Here is a 21,992-nt window from a genome sequence, read left to right on the forward strand (position 1 = left end):
GGGCGAATTTTCATTGCGCCCCCCGTGGCAATAATCCAGCCACAGGGTACACAGTGAACGCTTTCCATAGTGTTGCTATGGAAAGTGCAGCCCCCCTGTCCACGAGCGGAGAATCATAGTGACTCTCGAACCGCGGGCGGCAAATCGCAGCATGCTGTGATTTGCCGCGATTCTCCGCGGTGAGTCTGTCATATAGGCTCAGTGCGGAGAACCGTCAGCTGTCTCCTGCTCCCCGGTGGCGTCTCCCGCGGCAGAGATCCATCGCGGGATATCACTACGCCTGTGGACGGGCAGCCTTACTGTGATCGAGTATATGCATTCTAATGGTGTTGCTGCAAAGAACTGTCCTTTTTTGTTACCATCAAGGATATGTGCCCTAATAGTGTCACCGCCAAGAACTGTTCCACATTGTAATCAAATGTATGTGCTCTAATAGTATTTCTGTGAAGAATTGTGCCTTATTGTAACCATCAAGAATATATGTCTTCTAACAGTGTCACTACCAAGAACTTCACTTTATAACAATTCATGTGTGCCCTAATATTGTAACTGCCGGGTGCCTGAACCTGTGCTTTAACTGCTAAGAACTGTGCCTTACTGTAACTATCAAGTGTGTGTGCCTCAATAGTGTTGCTGCACAGAACTGGCCTTTATTGCAACCATCAAGTATATGTGCCCTTATGTCACCACCAAAAAGGGATTTGGTGGTGGTCAAGAGCTGGGACCCCTGGTGGCAAGAATGTGTCAGAAGATAACTAAAAGTGGAGCTTCCCTTTAAAGCTATGCTTCCATCCATGCACCCTTAAAGTAATTTATGCCAGCAACTGACGTAAATTATAGCTGAAACCTGCGCCAGCTCGTTCCTGGCGTCTGTTACAGTCTGACATACGGCGTTCCACCAAACATGAAACGTGTATCAAGAGGCCCACACATATTAATACATTTGTCGCACTTCATGCTGGCACAAACCTTACTTTGACCAGGGCATAAAGTGCTTGGCTGGCAAATATGCCCTCTGCTGTCTAAAAATGGCCGGACTTATACAGCGTCTCTTGCCATTTGTAGCATTGAGATCATGTGACATCTGGCAGCCATGGATGGCAGCAATGTTTTGTGCTATATGTAGTTCCCACCAGCGATGACATCACTCATCCTGATAAACGTCATATAATAATCATCCATCACAGAAAACAGATCAGAAATCTTCAGTGTTAAATATTTTATTTGCAGTAAACAAAAAAAATTACACTTTCCAGAAATTTCATAAAAATAAACAAACTCCATGTAAACAGCGGCGTCCCTCCTCCTCCCATAAGTTATATATACATGTATATGTACAGCCTCTGTGTCGTCACACAGAGGAGAGCAGCTACAGATGCAAAGGGTTAAAGGGGTTGTCCAGTTGTAAACTACTAATGGCCTATCTTCAGGCTATATTATGAATAGTAGATCAGCAGGGGGCTGAAGCCCAGGACCTCCTCTGATCAGCTGTTCCCTGGGCCTTTGTGATCATGCACTGAACTGATTTCTACAGTGGCCAGGCTTGGTGTTACAGGCCATTCACTTCAGTGGGAAATTTGCCTGCAATACCAAGCCTGGCCACTGCAGTGAGAACGGAGCTGTTTGCTTCCTGCAGAAATCTGCTTGGTGCATGAGCACACTAGGGCAGCAAACAGGTGTTCGTTGGGGATCTTGGGTGATTTACTATACATGCCCTATCCCATAGGCCATCAGTAGTTTCTAACTGGACAACCCGTTTAAGAATAACACCCGTTAAACCTAAATGGGGTCACCTATGAATTCCCCAGAAATGGCAGAGGCATGAAGTGCCTCATGCCTCTGTTACATTATTAGTTCCTAGGCTACCATACGTAGTATCCACTGTTTAACCCTGTAGAAGAACATTTTGCAAATGTCTACACACCCTCCGAATTTATTAACCGCCGTTCCAGGAGCGCTACAGAAGGCAGGGTAGAACGCCGCAGCTTCCAACTCCGTTCTCCCACATAGTGCAAATAGCACTCCTACACCAACAGTAATAAATCCCCCAGAAGAGCTAGCCCTTTATAGTCCTCCCCCAGTGCATTGTGGGATTGGAATATCTGACACATGTGTAGATACCTAGCAGCGGGGGCAAATCGCAACACACAACCGAGCAGCTTGTGCCAGCATGTGGCAATGCCCTGTGCCAGCACAAACACTTTCAGAAGTTTGCATAACAGTTTGCATTCAGGCGAGCACAATGAAAACCACTGCAGCAGCACTAGGGGGCACAGCGGCGCTGACGCGACCCCTCTGAGGGCAGTAATGCAAGTCATTGAGAGTCCTTATAGCAGCCCAGCTGGAAAAGAGGGCAATGCCCATCTTCAAAGGGTTAAGTCCTTGTCCTCGGTCTCGTCTTAGCTTGGACTACAAATGTCCTGAGAGCAACGACATCAGAGCTGCAGCGCATCACTCTGTTCTTCTCTTCCCGAAGACGGCGGACACGCTCCTCACGATGCCCTTGATGCCCGCGGTCTTTTTGCTGGAGCTCCTGTTCTCCCTGACCGCCTCCAGCAGCTGGTGGAAGACCACCAAGGACCCGTGATAGGCCTCCGCTGCCGAGATCTCAAAAAAGTCGCAGTCCGAAGAAATGGCGAGCAAGCGTCCCTCTTCGCTGGAAATCTGGCGCCGATGCTGGAGGTCCCGCTTGTTGCCCACGATGATGATGGGCGCAGCGCCGTGGCGCTTCTTGAGCTGGCGGATTCGCTGCAACTGTTGTCGCACCACATTGAAGCTGTCGCGGTCACAGATGCTGTAGACCAAGATGAAACCGTCGGCCCATCGCAGCTGCTCCTCGCTAACGCAGGTCTGCAGGTCCGGATTCTGTGGACGGAGGAAGAAAATGTGTTACTACGGAAGCCGGGTGACAAGCAGTATGGCGCCATTACACCTGCCAGCGGCTTACAGGGTTAATATATGGGCGTCACTACCTGCCAGCAGCTTACAGGGCATCACTACCTGCCTGGAGACATGTTTTGGCTGCACCCAGAATGGGGAGTATACAGAGTAATGCATGTATGAGGAGGTAGAGAGGACAGAGCGATGTTCTGCAGATCACTAGAGGTCAGTGGTGTAATAATCTGCAGGATATATCGCTATGTATCAGGAGGTAGAGAGGACAGAGTGATGTTCTGCAGATCACTAGAGGTCAGTGGTGTAATAATCTGCAGGCTATATCACTATGTATCAGCAGGTAGAGAGGACAGAGCGATGTTCTGCAGATCTCTAGAGGTCAGTGGTGTAATAATCTGCAAGACATTACTATGTATGACGAGGTAGAGAGAACAGTGTAATGTTCTGCAGATCTCTAGTGGTCAGTGGTGTAATAATCTGCAGGCTATATCACTATGTATCAGGAGGTAGAGAGGACAGAGTGATGTTCTGCAGATCTCTAGAGGTCAGTGGTGTAATAATCTGCAGGATATATCACTGTCAGGAGGTAGAGGGGACAGAGCGATGTTCTGCAGATCTCTATCAGTGGTGTAATAGCAGCAGCACTAGTTGGCGACCAGCTCCCCTGTAGATTATAGTCAGCGACTTACCTGCGGACAGACGGAGTCCCAGATGCTGAAGAAGGTCTCTCTGCCGTCCACTCTGACGTTGTGTGTGTAGATGGACTCTGCAATGTATAAATGAGGGGGTTGAGTATAACCCACGGGGCACAAAACATTATATCCATATTATTACGCTTCTCGTATCTCACCTGTGCCCACGTATTCCCCGATGAACCTCCGTGTCAGGAACCGAACTGTCAGAGCTGCAGAAAGAAGAGGACGGATTAACACAATGTAACACGCGGACACTACAATGTAAGTAAGGACTTGTCAGAGGAGCTGACCTGGCACACTGGACATTATAGGGGCACCTACCAGATTTGCCCACGTTCTCGGCCCCCAGGACCAGGATGTTGGCCTCCACCTTCTGCTGCTGGCGGCTGATGTCGCTCATCTTGGTGTGCGGCTGCTGGCTATTGCTGATTTGTACAACCATTTGTAATCCGGGATCAGACTGCAGAGTGGAAAGACTGGCAAGATGTGAGAAGTCAGCCAGGAGGCACAGCTACTTATAGCAGAGGGGCGGGCACAGCCGGGGCGAGGGACAGCTGCAGCAGCCAATCACAGCCCACCGCATGGAGACTGATGTTTACAGGACCAAAGCACTGAGCCCTGCAGGGGGCCGACATGTGTGTGTGCCGCCACCACCAGCATCCTGTCATCAGCAGAGCAGAACTACCACACCGCAGAGTATTACACCACTGACCTCTAGAGAGCTGCAGAACATCGCTTTGTCCTCTTTACCTCCTGATAGTGATATATCCTGTAGATTATTACACCACTGACCTCTAGAGATCTGCAAATCTTTTTATTATTATATCAAATATATTACAAAACCAAGAGAAGAGCCGGTCCGGCCGCAGAACCATTCATACCCATTTATATACAAACAAAAATATACAAACCATAACTAATAATTCCGCAGACTTCGTGTACTAAAAAGAAAACACAAACACATATTAGTTATCAAATTTAAACACATACCACATAGCCATGTATCCCATACCCACACCCTGATCCACTGCCAACACCTACCAATATGTATGTGGAATGCAATAACAGAGTTTAAAAAAATAAATAAATTAAAAAAAATAAAAATAAAAAAAAAAAATATATATATATATATATATATATCGAGAGAGAGAGAGAGATAAAGATACATTATATCCCCCCTCCTCCAAACCAAGTTTCTGCCATGACACATGATGTAATACAACCCCACCTCCCAACGCAAAAGACATAATACCTGACCCCCTGGCATAAATGTATAAAATGTAACCTAACCAATACCTCCGAGGGCTCTATGGCCCTCCAGCCCTGGTTCGGGTCCTGTAAGCCTTACAGTCAACTTTAACCTAAAAACAAAACAACACCAATAAAGAGTTCTCTAGGCTACGGAACCCCAAAGCAAATGCCCCTCCAAAGGAAGGTGACCCTGGTCCTATCCAACCTCTCAAACTCCAGAGAAAGCACCTTCACCAGGTCAATGAGAATGTTCCTACTTACACTTACATGTGTAATACGGAACCACTAGACTTACTAAAAATAAAGTCCCTGCCACCCAGATCTCTGAATGCACCATAACACCTCTCATAGGTGAGGTCAGCCAGCCAAGGCCAACCGATGGAAGCCCCTACCCTCTCGTAGACCTCTATATTAAAGGGACAATGAAGCAGGAAGTGATCCATGCTCTCCGGAGTGTTCCCACACGTCTTCTGGTGAGAACCCCTTTCCTCAGTGTTCCCGTGCTTCAAGTTGTCCCCCACACATAGCTTATTATGTAAGCAGCACCAGGTCAAGTCCCAATACTTCAAGGGGATTCTTACTGAATTTAATAGAAATTACCCCACCCTCAAATCCCCACCTGAGAAGTCCCTGAGGACCAGTGGACTTTGAAAGCGGGTTGCCAAAACCCTCCGACCAAGCACACGCCTCGTCAGCACCCTGACTTCCCACCTAGTTAGCTCCCATTGGTGTAAAACCTTAGAACTGGTGCAACATAAGCCGGGAGATGTCCGTGCGATGTACAAAGGCCCTTCACTCACCCTCCTGTCTCCCACTCCTGGAAGAAAGGCTGAAACCATCCCTTACAGGATGATACCCACAGAGGAGCCCTCTCTGTTCAGAGGTTTGAGATATTAATTTTCAAAAAGGTATTAACGAGGAATACCACTGGGTTGACCATACCCAACCCACCTAGTCTCCTCCTTCCTCCTGACTGGGTTCAACCTATTCCCTCATAGCAGCTGGAAGAACAGTCTGTAGACCTGCGGTTTAAGATTTTGGCAAAATGCATACACTTCCCACGTATATTAACATAGGGAGCAGGTAGATTTTCACCAAGTAGACTCTTTCTCTCATGATCAAGGACTACCCTTTCCATTGATCCACCTTTTGAGTGGCATTCCTCAATCTGTCTTCCCAGTTTTTCTCAGTAAAATTCCCTTGTTCAGATTCAATGCCTAAATTCTTAATGGAAACCATGGGTTCTGGGACAGTGCTCGGAAGATCAAAATCAGGGTCTCCACCTCCCAGCCAGAGACTCTCACACTTTTCCCGATTGATCTTTGATTCGGAGACCTCCGAGTAGCAGTCAATGTCCAACATCACCCACCCCGCCTCCTCATGAGAGGAGACAAAGATAGTAACATCATCAGCATATGCCACCATCCTCAAGGCCAAACCTGGGACCCTGGGTCCATTCTCACCCCCGACAATGGTCCCCCATCTACTCTTCTGATGAAGGGATCGACAGAGAATGCGTAGAGCAAGGGGCTCAGAGGGCATCCCTGGCAGACGCCAGACCCAACCCCAAAAGGACGGCCAACCCAATTGTCCCCTGAATATAAAGTTTTTAACCAATTTACAAATCCCACTGGCAGACCGTATCTCAAAAGGACAGAACGAAAGTACTCATGATTTACTCATTCAAAGTTTTAACCTGATCCAGGGAAAGTAAAAACCCCTTCCAGAGACCTGCCCTGCCCGGCTCCACAGTCTCCCGGGCACTCAACACAGAGCTAAACGTGCTTTGACCGGGAACAGAGCAGTGCTGAGCCCCAGAAAGGAACGGGGGAACAAATTTCACCAACCTACTGAAAAGTACTTTCTGTCCATATTGAGGAGCGCTATGGGACCCCAATTCTCAATACGGAACGGATCTTTACCCTTTGACAGAATAATTAGGGCAGTCTTTTTCATTGACTAAGGTATAACGCCTGAGGATAGACAGACATTCATTGAAAACCTTGGTCAAGAGGGGAACCAAAGTTTTCTTCAAGGCTTTATAAAACTCGGATGTTAAACCATCAGGGCCTAGTGGTGTTTTGGACCGAAGCCCATTAATCGCCAGTTCAATTTCCTCTTCCGTAATTGCTTCTGTTAAAACATCAAGAGAAGGTCTACTCGTGGTTCAGGAACGGTTTCATCCAGGAAAACCGAGATTCTGTCTCTATTAAGTTTCCTCCCACTGAAGAGACGCGAGAAGAAGGATCTTATGATCTCCAGGGTTCCTTTATCTGGACCTTTTCAGAGACCCCATAGTGTCTAACAGACCCGTGACCAATTTACAACTCACTGACATCTTACAGTTCCTGTAGGGGTCGGGCGAGTGGTACTTTCCAAAATCCCTCTCAAAAACCAAAAATGCAGAGGAAGTCTCCCCTTTATTTCTTTTTAAACAGAAACATCTATACCTCCGCCCGTGCTCCCACTCAGCTCCTCACCATCATCTTCTGGCCCCAGGGCAGCCCCCTTTCCAGAGGAAACCAGACCCTCCTTAGAAAGAGATCCAGTGTCCCCCTGGGCTTTCCCTCCAAAGACCTCTGCCAACACTCCTGCCACTACTTCCGGCACCTCACCCTCGGCCTCTACCCCTGGTGGGGAAGAGGAGGTGTTATCGAGGGCTTGGAACTGATTAGAGAGGTCGACTAGAGGGGAACCACTTGGGCCTTCCTTTGATATCTGTCCCAAAATGAGTGGGACCGAATCATCCCACTCTAGAGAGGAAGGACCTCTGTTGTTCCTTCTTATTCTTTCCTAACCCTTTTTCTTCTGTCTTTGCCATTTCTTGCTTTCCTCGTCCGTACTGTCTTCACGGGAGGATGCAGTGGAACTGTCAGTCGTCTCCTGTCTCTCCATCCTTCTGGTTTTCTCAGCCACATCACTATCCCTCAGGGTCTCAGCAGCAGGACGCATTTCCCCACCAGGAGCAATCATGGATTTTATGGACTTATCTTTCCCCATGGCATTTCAACACCCCTCCTGCTTGGGCTGGTTAGGCACTCCACTGAGACCCATAGGGTCCCCACTCCTCGCCAGATCACCAGACACCCCAGAACCAGACACAACTCCACTAAACAGATTCTTCACATCCCCAGCCTCTCCTTCTCTCACACCACTCTGTCCTCTGTACCTCCTGATAGTGACATATCCTGCATATTATTACATCACTAACCTCTCTAGAGATCTGCAGAACATCGCTCTGTTCTCTCTACTCCTAATATATAGTGATATATCCTGCAGATTATTACACCACCAACCTAGTAATCTGCTGAACATCGCTCTGTGCTCTGCCTCCTGATACATAGTAACATAGTACGTTAGGCTGAAGGGAGACAATGTCTAGCCTGTTTCCACCCCCCTTGTTGATCCAGGGGAAGGCAAAAAAAAACCCTAATGAGGCAGAAGCCAATTAGCCCTCTTGGGGGAAAAAAGTCCATCCTGATAACATAATGGCAGTCAAAATAATCCCTGGATCAACAATTGATAGTTCCTTCCTGACTCCAAGACCCAGATCTACAACCCCGCTGGTTATTTAATGTCTATATCCTGTAATATCATAGCGCTCTAGAAAGGCATCCAGTCCCCTCTTAAACGCGTCTATCAATTTTGCCATCACCACATCCTCAGGCAGAGAGTTCCATAGTCTCACTGCTCTTACAGTAAAGAACCCCTTTCTGTGTTGGTGATGAAACTTTCTGTAGCAGGCAGGGTCAGTCCTTTGGCCGAAAAAGATGGTTGGGAAAAATCAAATAACGTGTCACGGATGGCTCTACCATCTTCCCCTTAAAGACCCAAGGTGTAGTAGGCCCAGCCGCATGCAGGACCCGGTATAAATAGCAGTGTTGGGTAACTTTATTACCTGTTTGTCCTTATGACGCTAGTAACCCTTTTTGGTGATTGTTACAAATAACACAGTCGACAGTCCACAGTCAAGCAGGCACACAGTTTTCTTTTACTTGTACAGTCAATGCAAATTGTTCCAATAAACGTAATTTAACAGTCTTAGGCATTACAGCGCAAACACCCCTGTTCCTTATTCTTCCCTCAACAGGTTTGTATCCAGAAGTCACTCTTCCCTCAGAATATCCGCAGTCTCAGTTATCTGTCAGACCAGATATCGCATACACTTTACTCTTCTCCGTTACAGTCACGCTCCTCACTCTGGTTACTCAGTTTCCTCAGTTGTGCTTCCTTCTGTGATAGATGAATGGAGGAACCATGCACTCGCCACCGTCGTCTCCAATTTTGAGCCTCTCTGGGTACTCAGGTCCTCCCATTAACTTTATTAGTTTTGTTGCCCTTCTTTGGACCCCCTCAAGCACTGCAACATCTTTCCTGAGCATGGCTGTCTAGAATGGAATTAGTGTATCTTGACGCCAGGGGTTTAACAGGAGGAATGCCCCTCTCACACCCCTAGCTCCTGATTGGCTCACGCCTTGAAGGTCCTGGGAGCGTCACCATTGCTTTTAGCTGACCCTGATGCCTTTAGGATGAGGGTTGTTTTCCCATTTAGGCTTACATTATCAGCTTTACAGCAGCTTTATAAGCAGCACAGCCCGCAAAAAACAATGGAGACGCAGCAGCTGTGACTCTCACCGCTGTCACCGCCGCCGCTTTTGTGGAATGCCTTCCGGCCGGCCGGAGGTTCAGCCCACAGTCACTGCCGATGGCTCTCTGTTGCGTCCCGCCCGGCGACTGCCTGCTCCGTGCTGGCCCGCGGCTCTCTGCTCCGTGACGTCCCGTCTTCCGCGTCCATGCACTGACAATGAGCCGCCGCAGATGCTCTTGTTGCTCCTGCTGCTGTCCCGCGGCTCCTGTTGCTGTGTCGCGACTGTGCAGTGGGATCACTGATGTGCTCCCGCACAGTGCAGACGGCCAGCTGTGACAGTGTCTGCCCCCGCTGCTCTGGTCTCCCTGCGGAAGGTCAACATGACATTGGAGAAAGGGGGGGCCCCTGTGGGTCTGCTGCTGCCGGCAGCTATTTGCTGATTACTTCTATGAGAAGGCTAGAAGAACTGAGGCGGCGTGCCTGCAGCTGAGGACCGCTGTATGCTGCTAAGCTCCAATAAAGGCTTTCTTAGTGGGCTGCCAGGACCTCCAGGCGAGCCAGCTGTTCAGCCTATCAGGTTCAGGAGGCATCACCCCCTGTCAATCTTGCCTCCACCAGGACTTCCTGGTAGCGTCAAGATACACTAATACCATCCAGAACTGTACACAGTATTCCATGTGAGGCCTGATAAGTGCCTTGTATAGTGGAAGAATATGCCCTGCAGATTATTATTACACCACTGACCTCTAGAGATCTGCAGAACATCGCTCTGTCCTCTCTAGCACCTGATAGTGATATATCCTGTGGATTATTACACCACTAACCTCTCTAGAGATCTGCAGAACATCGCTCTGTCCTCTCTACCGCCTGATAGTGATATATCCTGCAGATTATTACACCACTAACCTCTCTAGAGATCTGCAGAACATCGCTCTGTCCTCTCTACCGCCTGATAGTGATATATCCTGCAGATTATTACACCACTGACCTCTCTAGAGATCTTCAGAACATCGCTCTGTCCTCTCTACCACCTGATACATGATATATCCTGCAGATTATTATACCACTGACCTCTCTAGAGATCTTCAGAACATCGCTCTGTCCTACCACCTGATAAGCTATATATCCTGCAGATTATTACACCACTGACCTCTCTAGAGATCTGCAGAACATCGCTCGGTCCTCTCTGCCACCTGATAGTGATATATCCTGCAGTTTATTACACCACTGACCTCTCTAAAGATCTGCAGAACATCGCTCTGTCCTCTCTAGCACCAGATAGTGATATATGCTGCAGATTATTACACCTTGTGCTTTTTCTATATGTATGTAGATGTCCGCTGATGATTTACATGAGATGTGGGTTATTGGGGCAGACGGATGACCTGGTTTGGAAGCGACATAACAGGCGGTTGACTCCCTAACCTTCTTTTACTGAATATTTCCAGCTGCGACATTAAATATTAATGATCATTGTAGGATCCAATAATCCTTCCTCACGTGTGCAGAGCAGCTTACATTCACGTGGATGGTGGATATGGCTATGAATGACAGAGTACTACATATATGTGTATAATGTCACCCCAAAACCTCAAGTCACTTCTACACAGATTACATGCCGAGGAGCCCATAGAGCCGTCACCACACCTCGACTATCACTGAATAGACATTCCAGGTGCCAATCTCTGCATGATGCCCTCATATGCCCTCTCGATGAGTTCTGTTCACTGTTACTGGGTATCGGAGGACGGCGGGCATCCTGTAACCGGTATCAACGAGCCTCTAATTACAGGCCCTTGGCTGTGAATCATCTTCACTTGGCTTTCATTCCGATCTGCGATGAGACGCAGGAATGAGCCTTCATTGTTCTGGTTGTGTCTCCTGGAGGCTTTTCCATGAATGTACCCAAATGCCAGTCCCTAATGGCTTTCTAAGAAGCGCTGGCGCAATGTTTACTGGTGCAGCAATCCCAAAATGCATCACTTCACAGGCTCCGGGCTCACGGTTATGTAATTACCTGTCAGGAAGTAACTGGAAGCTCTGTGTATGAAAAAACGCTCCAGTACTATTAGAAGATCCTACAGTCTGGATCCTCTAATAGTACTGGAGGGTTATAATGGAAGCGGCTGCTATGAGTCTCATATATTTTGTCTCTGAAGGTTATATCAGTGCTGGAGTGTTTTAAGAGGAGCGCCTGATATCAATCACATATATGATGTCTTTGGAGGTTATTTCAGTGCTGGAACGTTATAAGATGAGCAGCTGATATCACATATATGGTGTCTCTGAAGATTATATCAATACTGGAGCATTATAAGAGGAGCAGGTGATGTCACATATATGATCTAAATGTTTCTGGAGGTTATAATAGTACTGAAAAGTTATAAGAGGAGCTGCTGATATCGGTCACAAATCTGATATAAATGCAGCGGCCAGGGTCAAACCTTTGGGTGAGGGAGACAGCAGGGAACAAAAATGGTCGCTCACGATGGCTCTACCATCTCCTCTCGTCACATCGCAAAACACAGTCTGGACCAGCAGCATGCAAGGCTAAAAGACAGTAGCGGTGCTTGTAGAGAAATGATAACTTAACTGTCCACGTGACGCCAGTGCCCCACTCCAGTAATGAGTCATTGAACGCGAAATAATGAATCCACATTCAAAGGGTAGTTTCAAAAACTGAGGCACACGGTTTTTACTGAAAGTTTCCAACTTTAATTTTCCAAGTACAATACAGCAACAGTCTTTGGTACAGTATTACTGGCACCTTTTCTTTTCTTTCCGACACTCTTGCATTAGACAAACACTCTTCTCTCGAGCTACAGTAATCATCAGTCTCAGTTATCTGATGGAAGGTTCATGAGAGAGCACTCCAGACAAGGGGAAACAAACATACGCAATCTTTTCTTACTCTTCACGACCTTTCCTCGCTCACCTTGCGACATTTATGGGGCAAACATTCACACCAGAACTTGTCCTCCGACTTGCAGTAGCAGCGTCGGTACAGTCCCTTTACGCTGTACTTAAGCAGGGGAGTGTGTAGCATTCTGCGCCGACTCCTACGCCAATAGCTGAGTTTCACTTCAGGTCCCCTGGGGTGATTTATCTCAATGATAAATGAGATGAGTCTGGGCCTAACCCGACTACATTTCTCCTTCTCCTGTTCTCTCTACCAACTAAACTCCGCCTTCAACCTCTCTACCAATTACATCACACACAGAATATTAGGGAGACAAGAACGCAGACACAACCAAGATTGGTGACACCAACATAAGACATTGACCCCAAGAGGTCACCAAAAATAACTCAAACACACACAAATATACTAGGGCATATCCATATGGGGTGGACAAGCACAGAACGAGAGGGTCACTAACTCTGCGCTGCTACATAAATGTCCCCAGAAATTATATCACTACTGGAGCATTATAAGAGGAGCAGCTGATATCTCATATATGATGTACTAGCTGATATACCCAGCTTTGCCCGAGTTAATTTGGTACTGGAGTTTATCTGGTATTCACACAGAAAATCTCATGAAGTCATGGTTACTTTAGAGATACTGAGGAAAGAAATATGTTTATCATTTTGCATGGTTCTTTGCGTTACCCAGGAAACACCATGTGGAGGTAACCATGCGACGTTTCCTTTATATAAAATGACATCAGGAAGTGAGAGAATTAGATTACGTACGTAAAATTTGGACACTAATTCTTTTGCTCATAAAATTGAATAATAGAGTATGGACCCATTAACTTTTAATTGAATAATTGAGTTGGGACCCATTAACTTTTCCTATTTATGACATAATCAATTCTCTTGCCAAATTTCAAGTTTCTATGACATCAGGAAGTGAGAGAATTAGATTACGTACGTAAAATTTGGACGCTAATTCTTTTACGCTTAGAATTAAATAATCAAGTTAGGACCCATTAACTTTTCCTATATATGACATAATCAATGCTCGTGAAAAAAATTTCAAATTTCTATGACATCAGGAAGTGAGAGAATTAGATTTTGTACGTAAAATTTGGACGCTAATTCTTTTGCGCTAGAATTGAATAATCGAGTTGGGACCCATTAATTTTTTCTATATATGACATAATCAATGCTTGTGCCAAATTTTAAGTTTCTATGACATCGGGAAGTGAGAGAATTAGATTCCGTACATAAAATTTGGACACTAGTTCTTTTGCACTAGAATTGAATAATTGAGTTGGTACCTCTTTACTTTTCCTATTTTGGACATAATCTATGCTTGTGCCAAATTTCATGTTTCTATGACATTGGGAAGTTGGAGAATTAGTGGCGAGTCAGTGAGTCAGTAAGGGCTTTCATCTTTATATATATATATATACCGGTGAAAAGGTCTTTGGAAGTTATATCAGTACTATGGCAATATTAGGGGATCTTCTGATATCAGTCACATATATGATGTTTCTGGATGTGATAACAGTGCTGCAGCATTATAAGAGGAGCTGCTGATATTAGTCACATATATGTAGTCTCTGGGGGTTATATCAGTTCTGGAGCATTATAAGAACCGCTACTGATATCAGTCACATATATGATGTAAATGTCTTTGTAGGTTATATAAGTACTGGAACATTATAAGAGGAGCAGCTAATATCACATATATGATGTAGAATTTCTCTGAAGGTTATAATAGTACTGAAGCATTGTAAGAGCAGCAGCTTATATCAGTCACATATCTGATTTAAATGTCCCCAGCAGTTGTATGAGTACTGGAGAGTTATAAGAGGAGCAGCTGATATCAGTCACATATATAATGTCTCTGGAGGTTATATCAGTACTGGAGAGTTAGAAGATAAGTGGCTAATATCAGTCAGATATATGCTGTTTCTAGGGGTATCAGTTTTAGAACGTTATAAGAGGAGTGGCTGAGCTCACATATATGATTTCTCTGGAGGTTACATGAGTGCTGGAGTACCAAAAGAGGAACAGCTGAAATCGGTCACATATATGATCTGACTGCAGGTTATATCAGTACTGGAGCATTATAGGAGAGTGGCTTGTCACAGAAAGCAGAGAGGGAGAGAGGGGGTGATTCCTATCGATCCAACCTCTGTCCCAGATTACTCATGGATTGACTATTCTAAACGCACTTGCCACTACCAACCGCCATGGAACAGCCTTGATCGATCACTCAATCGAATTGCTAGCTTGGAGTCATTAGAATACAGGTGGATTTGTGCCCAGCTTTCCCTGGCTTCTGCAAGCATGCAAAGTGAAAGCTCAAATCACCACCTGGTCTGTTCTAAGGCACTCCAGCGCTCTACAATGCTGCGCACGATACACATGCTGCACTACCAGCTGTAAATGAAAGCTGGGACCCAGACTATGAATTATGAACACACTCTTCGGAGATATGATTTGTTTTAAAATGGACAAGGCTGACTAATAAATTGTAGATTTATTCTAGAAAAAAGACCAGCAGTGCAGATATATATATATATATATATATATATACACACAAAAATATACAGATGACACACGGGAGTATAAGGTTATACAGTATTAATACACAACAAGACAGTATTTTAAAATAAACAAGAAGAAATTAAAAAGAAAGTTACCAGATTTTGGGATACACGGCCCAAAGGGTCTGATTGGCGGGGTTCCTAGAAGCAAAAACATGGCAGTCCATATGCAGCAGCATATCTCCGTGGTCTGACAATTTGGATCTGTGGAGTCCTAAATGATAAAGGCTTCCCCCGAACACACATCCCCCTGCCCCCTCTGAGGTCATACAGAGAAGGTGTTACGTGTGCTGCTGAGACATGTTGTACTATTGTGATTCCAGCAGCACAGCACTCTCAGGGTTAATGATTGAGCTGGCTGGGTGTGGTACTTTCTGCTAGCCAATCCCCTGGATCTGTGCTCACATATAAACCCAGCTCCTGGTCAGTCTGTATGGCCCCTAAGGTGAGCAGTCATGAATGCTTGTCTGGTGAGGTTTGCAGTGTGATCTGGTTTATGTCCGATTGTACGTTTAAATTCTGTCAGTTTTGTGTTAGCTTGCTGTGTGTCCTGCAATCTGTGTTGTGTACAGTTGCAGCGTGTTGCGTGAATGCTGTCTGGTTCTGCTGGACTCCTGGTTAGTGTAGGGACTAGCAGTATAACCAGGAGCCGTGAAGTGGCCTGCTAGCTTTCAACATCTTGTACAAAATGTCAACCAATACCTGGTATTTATATTCAGCTTCCAATCTGTTACTAGTGGTTGCATGTTGTATGCAGTGTATTCTGGGTCTGTCATGTGGCATGTGAATGCATCCTGTTCTGGTGCGTGGCTCCTAGGATCAGCTAGGGCCCAGATCCGAAGACCGCTGGGCTGCCCTTATTGGGGCAATGTCCCCGCTCAGGTAGGGCCACTCTCATTTCTCCTTGTAGCACAGGGTCAGTTGCCTGAAACCAATGTGAGTCCTGTTTGACCCTGGTGATACTCGCGTGCGTCCCCTTTGGTCACGATCGTGTGGGCCCCGTGCTTTGCCTGCCCACACGATCGTAACAGAAGGGAGGGTTGGATTTGTATGAGCTCTGAAAAATCATAATTCCCCATTTCGGTCATATCTCCGCACAAGGTCCTCCGATCTGGAAGATATGCCTGCCATATTTCTGGTCTTGATTTAATCTACTCATTGATATCAAACGTGACACGTGAATTAGAAGCAGGTCTGGGGATGTGTAGCTTGAGGGGGCTCCAGGGCCGTACTGAAACATGTGCGGGTGTGTTTTATTCAGCTGGGCCGCCCGAATGAGAAAATATATTTCATAGTGGGCTAGGACCCTCACATAACTAATCATTCTTATTAAAAAGTTTTCCCTAATCTGAAGGGAAAGCTCTGGCAAGTTTGCAAGAAGCCCTCTGCTAGGTGAATGATATTTCTAAGACTTCATTAACAAGTGCATGGTCATACAACTACTAATACTGCCCAAATAAATACAGGTGGGAGAGGAAAGAAGGTGAGACAATGGCCTGTCCTGATTGTGAATATCAACAGGCAAGGGGAACTAAGAAACTTCTATAACTGCATTCCAACTATTCAAGGCCTGGATGGGGATTATACAGCGGATTAAAAAATGGGATGCTGAATATTGGTTTTAGGCCGAAACACAGAATAAAATGGCTGATGGCCTAACACTGTTTGTATCACATGGCTCATATGCAATGCACAGTAGCTTGTTGGCGCACCCTGGCACCCAGTACCTGTGGCACACACCACCTGCCCCCTCCTAAATACAGCACTGGGAATGATGACTTCACATCTGCCATCCTATAAAGTTGTGAATCTGTACTGACACCTAGTGGAAAAAAAGAGCAAGAAATTTTGCTATCTTCATATACATCTCTACTACTGCTAATCTACACAACATGTTACCCTAAAAACTATGAAAAAAGGTTTGGTACCGTGTCGCCAGTAGAGCAAAGTGTGATTGTTCTCAGAGAAACCATGTGATTTCATATCTACAAGATTATCTGGTTTCTTGTAATGAGAACAATCACACCCTAAAAACTGTTATCATGTACTAGACCGTGCACTTATAAGTGGGGTCTTGTTATTGCATATTTCCAATATTTTATGTTATATTGTTTACTTTTTCTTTCACATCACAAATTAGAAGCAAAGTTAAAACACCAAAAGATGTTGGAGATCCCGCAATATGTATTCTACAGGGTTTTAGTACTGCCTGTACAAGACTGACACCTAGTGGTCAATGCAAAAAAAGGCAATTTCATGGAATTTTTCTGTAAACACTTGCAAATACATACTTACTTTGCTCCACTCCAGGAACGATTCATCCTCATACTGAGATATATGAATATAACTACTGTAATACTGTCCCTTATGCACAAGAACATAACTACTATAATACTGCCTCCTATAAACAAGAATATAAGTACTATAATACTGCCTCCTATGTACAAGAATATAACTAGTATAATACTGCCCCCTATGTAAAGAGTAAATCTACTGTAATACTGCCCCCCCATGTAAAAGAATATAACTACCATAACACTGCTCTCTATGTACAAGAATATAACTACTATAATACTGCTCCTATGTACAAGAATATAACTGCTATAATACTGCCCCCTATGTACAAGAATATAACTACTATAATACTGCTCCTATGTACAAGAATATAACTACTATAATACTGCCCGCTATGTACAAGAATATAACTACTATAATACTGCTCCTATGTAGAAGAATATAACCGCTATAATACTGCTCATATGTACAAGAATATAACTACTATAATACTGCCCCCTATGTACTAGAATATAACTACTATAATACTGCCTCCTATGTACAAGAATATAACTACTATAATACTGCCCCCTATGTACAAGAATATGACAACTATAATACTGCTCCTATGTACAAGAATATAACTACTATAATACTGCTCCTAAGTACAAGAATATAACTACTATAATACTGCCCCCTATGTACAAGAATATAACTACTATAATACTGTCCCCTATGTACAAGAATAAAACTACTATAATACTGCCCCTATGTACAAGAATATAACTACTATAATACTGCCTCCTATGTACAAAAATATAACTACTATAATACTGCCCCCTATGTACAAGAATATAACTACTATAATACTCCTCCTGTGTACAAGAATATAACTACTATAATACTGCTCCCTATGTACAAGAATACAACTAGTATAATACTGCCCCCTATGTACAAGAATATAACTACTATAATACTGCCCCCTATGTACAAGAATATAGCTACTATAATACTGCCCCTATGTACAAGAATATAACTACTATAATACTGCTCCTATGTACAAGAATATAACTACTATAATACTGCCTCTATGTACAAGAATATAACTACTATAATACTGCCCCCTATGTACAAGAATATAACTACTATAATACTGCCCCCTATGTACAAGAATATAACTACTATAATACTGCTCCTATGTACAAGAATATAACTACTATAATACTGCTCCTATGTACAAGAATATAACTACTATAATACTGCCTCTATGTACAAGAATATAACTACTATAATACTGCCCCCTATGTACAAGAATATAACTACTATAATACTGCCCCCCTATGTACAAGAATATAGCTACTATAATACTGCCCCCCTATGTACAAGAATATAACTACTATAATACTGCTCCCATGTACAAGAATATAACTACTAAAATACTGCCCCCCTATGTACAAGAATATAACTACTATAATACTGCTCCTATGCACAAGAATATAACTACTATAATACTGCTTCCTATGTACAAGAATATAACTACTATAATACTCCTCCTGTGTACAAGAATATAACTACTATAATACTGCTCCCTATGTACAAGAATACAACTAGTATAATACTGCCCCCTATGTACAAGAATATAACTACTATAATACTGCCCCCTATGTACAAGAATATAACTACTATAATACTCCTCCTGTGTACAAGAATATAACTACTATAATACTGCTCCCTATGTACAAGAATACAACTAGTATAATACTGCCCCCTATGTACAAGAATATAACTACTATAATACTGCCCCCTATGTACAAGAATATAGCTACTATAATACTGCCCCTATGTACAAGAATATAACTACTATAATACTGCTCCTATGTACAAGAATATAACTACTATAATACTGCCTCTATGTACAAGAATATAACTACTATAATACTGCCCCCTATGTACAAGAATATAACTACTATAATACTGCCCCCTATGTACAAGAATATAACTACTATAATACTGCTCCTATGTACAAGAATATAACTACTATAATACTGCTCCTATGTACAAGAATATAACTACTATAATACTGCCTCTATGTACAAGAATATAACTACTATAATACTGCCCCCTATGTACAAGAATATAACTACTATAATACTGCCCCCCTATGTACAAGAATATAGCTACTATAATACTGCCCCCCTATGTACAAGAATATAACTACTATAATACTGCTCCCATGTACAAGAATATAACTACTAAAATACTGCCCCCCTATGTACAAGAATATAACTACTATAATACTGCTCCTATGCACAAGAATATAACTACTATAATACTGCCCCCTATGTACAAGAATATAACTACTATAGTACTGCCCCCTATGTACAAGAATATAACTACTATAATACTGCCCCCTATGTATAAGAATATAACTACTATAATACTGCTCCTATGTACAAGAATATTACTTTAATTGTTTTCTCTGATAATCCTTAGAAAAAAATCGAGACACAGTTTTCACTTCAGACTAGGGCCCTATATCAGTTTTTCGGATTTTTTTCGATATTTGACCTATGGCCTCCGCGTGCAATGAGAAACAAATAACTCTGATCACATGTGATGATCTAAGTTACATCCACATGATCGATTATAATATGTATTGCCACATTCGCGCCCGCATCGGTTGTATCCCACAACCTTTAGGGATGTCAATCATCAAAGCATCAAGTTATCTCACCTCGAGTTATATGTATCATTATTAACACATCAAAATCAAGTACTTACCTTATACATTAAACCTTTTGGTTACACTCGTGATGTGCCATAACACTTTTAATCAATTACAACTTTATGAATGGAATTCAACTGTAACCAACTATCACTAACAACCATGTTTTGTTTTTTCAGTAACTTTATTTGTTATCAAATTACACCCAACTTAATATCATCCCCCGACACTCCTTATATTCCTCCTTTTTTCTATATAGACCCACCTTCTGCTACAAAAACCGTAAACAGATAGTATTGGGTTAAAAACGTAATTGCGACACAATTCCATTAATCCACCTCCCTTTAACATTGCATTAAGGGGATGGGACTATGAAAACAGATACCGCCCCTGTCTCTATCGGCAACAGGGAGCTTCTATACCACGAAGACGCGTCATTCATGACCTCCTACGCGTCGCATTAGATATAAAGCAGGCACGTCACGACTCCACGTAACGGAGCCATGGCCCCCTATGCGTTCCACTAGATGCAACGCAGGAACGTCATGACGTAACACAATGACGTCATGACGCATTAACGTCCGATTACATCCCAATGTGGACTGCGCTCTAGCTCCACCCTACCATTTTGATTGGCCTAAACACTGGGCGTGAGGATGACGCAGTGAAACATGACGAGGTAACCAGCGGGGCTCCACCCCAGTCACCAGGATTGGCCGCGATGACTCGCGTCACGATAACGCGCTATAACCCCACCCTCACATCGGCTGACGCGCCAAGTCCTGCCTCCACCCTCTTTCGCTGTTACGGGACGATACGTACAATCGTCAACTCAGTATAAGTATCTGGATACCTATATCGGGCTCACCAAATCAGGATGTGGGGTGACTATATCATTTTTGAATTAATGAGGAACGGATGAATATGTTTGCCACGCATGGCTAGGTGACAGATGGGCGTACCGCATTATGATTGGCGAACTAACACAAACCAACCCCCTTGTAGGAGGTGACTTGGGTATATAAGCAGGTCAATACTGGACGATCCTTCATTCCCTAGCCTACCATCTGGGCTACAGACACTATCTTTTTTATTTTCCATCTATCTATCTTTTGCTTCTATTATATATCAACTAAGGGGGAATCTCTGGGTGTACTATAGGGATGAAGCTGCAAACAGAATAGCTTCCTCTAGAACAGACAGGTGCTACTCTGGAGCATTACCTCTAACTATATTCCAATTAACCTGGGTATAGCTGCGTTGCTCTGTACTATTCTGCTGCAGGTCTTGGCAAAGCGCCTAAGCGCCAACCAGGTCAGCGATCAACCACATCGAGTGAACTGCAACTAGGTTTGCTTGGTGTAAGCTTCCTGTAAAACAAACAGGTGCTATCTGGGAGCATTGACTCCATACACTTTGAATAACCCCCAAAGGGCACCCCTACCTTGGGGCCCTCCTGTTATAGATCAGGGCTAAGAGTCTAACTATCTTACCAGTCCAGTGATCAGTCAGGCCTCCTCCAGACTGACCATCCGAGAGGGGCTTGGCGTGGGTTGTATGACTCTAGATTCGAAAACTGAAAGAAATTAGCTCTCCAGTTGCATCTGATTAAAGAGTACGGCCTGTGAGAACAATAGGCAGTCTTTCATCTCTTCAACACACTTTCTCTGACTCATTGTGGTCTTCTCAACCATATCTGGAAGTGCAGTTGTTCCTGTTCTTAGCACATTCATTTCCTTGGTATTCTGTCTATTTAGACTTTTGAAACAATTACTCCCCTGCATGATCAAGTTTACTTACATATACTCCTAACAAGCGACATTCAAGCTCTGTAACACTCCTGATGATCCACTTAATACAGTGGTGAAACGCGTTGAGTCTAACAGTTCCAAAAAATTGGAGTTTAACACTTCGATTCCTATATTATCAATAGGTTCGAAGAGTTGAAATCTGGCATTATTGACAGTGCTAGATCTCAACAATTCTGAGTATAACAGCCCTAAAAATTGGAGCTTAACACTTCGAGTCCCCTATATTATCAATAGGCTCGAAGAGTTGAAATC

The 21,992-nt window shown here is 44.0% G+C and overlaps 1 protein-coding gene across 1 annotated transcript; it reads right to left on the minus strand.

Annotated features, from left to right (window-relative positions):
• Window positions 1-1,204: 1,204 nt before the first annotated feature.
• On the minus strand, window positions 1,205-21,441 carry LOC136633213 (ras-related and estrogen-regulated growth inhibitor-like protein). Its single transcript, XM_066608760.1, has 5 exons — window positions 21,423-21,441; window positions 3,912-4,066; window positions 3,746-3,799; window positions 3,585-3,661; window positions 1,205-2,865 (listed from the first exon to the last, which is right to left on the minus strand). The coding sequence occupies exons 2-5, from the start codon at window positions 4,030-4,032 to the stop codon at window positions 2,452-2,454; spliced, it is 666 nt and encodes a 221-aa protein (XP_066464857.1). The 5' UTR covers window positions 4,033-4,066; window positions 21,423-21,441; the 3' UTR covers window positions 1,205-2,451.
• Window positions 21,442-21,992: the final 551 nt, after the last annotated feature.

This window comes from Eleutherodactylus coqui, chromosome 6 (assembly GCF_035609145.1).
Source record: "Eleutherodactylus coqui strain aEleCoq1 chromosome 6, aEleCoq1.hap1, whole genome shotgun sequence".
NCBI classification, from domain to species: domain Eukaryota; kingdom Metazoa; phylum Chordata; class Amphibia; order Anura; family Eleutherodactylidae; genus Eleutherodactylus; species Eleutherodactylus coqui.

Coding starts and splice junctions, on each gene's coding strand:
- LOC136633213 (XM_066608760.1), bottom strand. CDS start 4,032: ATGGTTGTACAAATCAGCAATAGCCAGCAGCCGCACACCAAGATGAGC. Junction 3,800..3,911: donor CGAGAACGTGGGCAAATCTG/GTAGGTGCCCCT, acceptor TTCTTTCTGCAG/CTCTGACAGTTCGGTTCCTG. Junction 3,662..3,745: donor CGGGGAATACGTGGGCACAG/GTGAGATACGAG, acceptor TATACATTGCAG/AGTCCATCTACACACACAAC.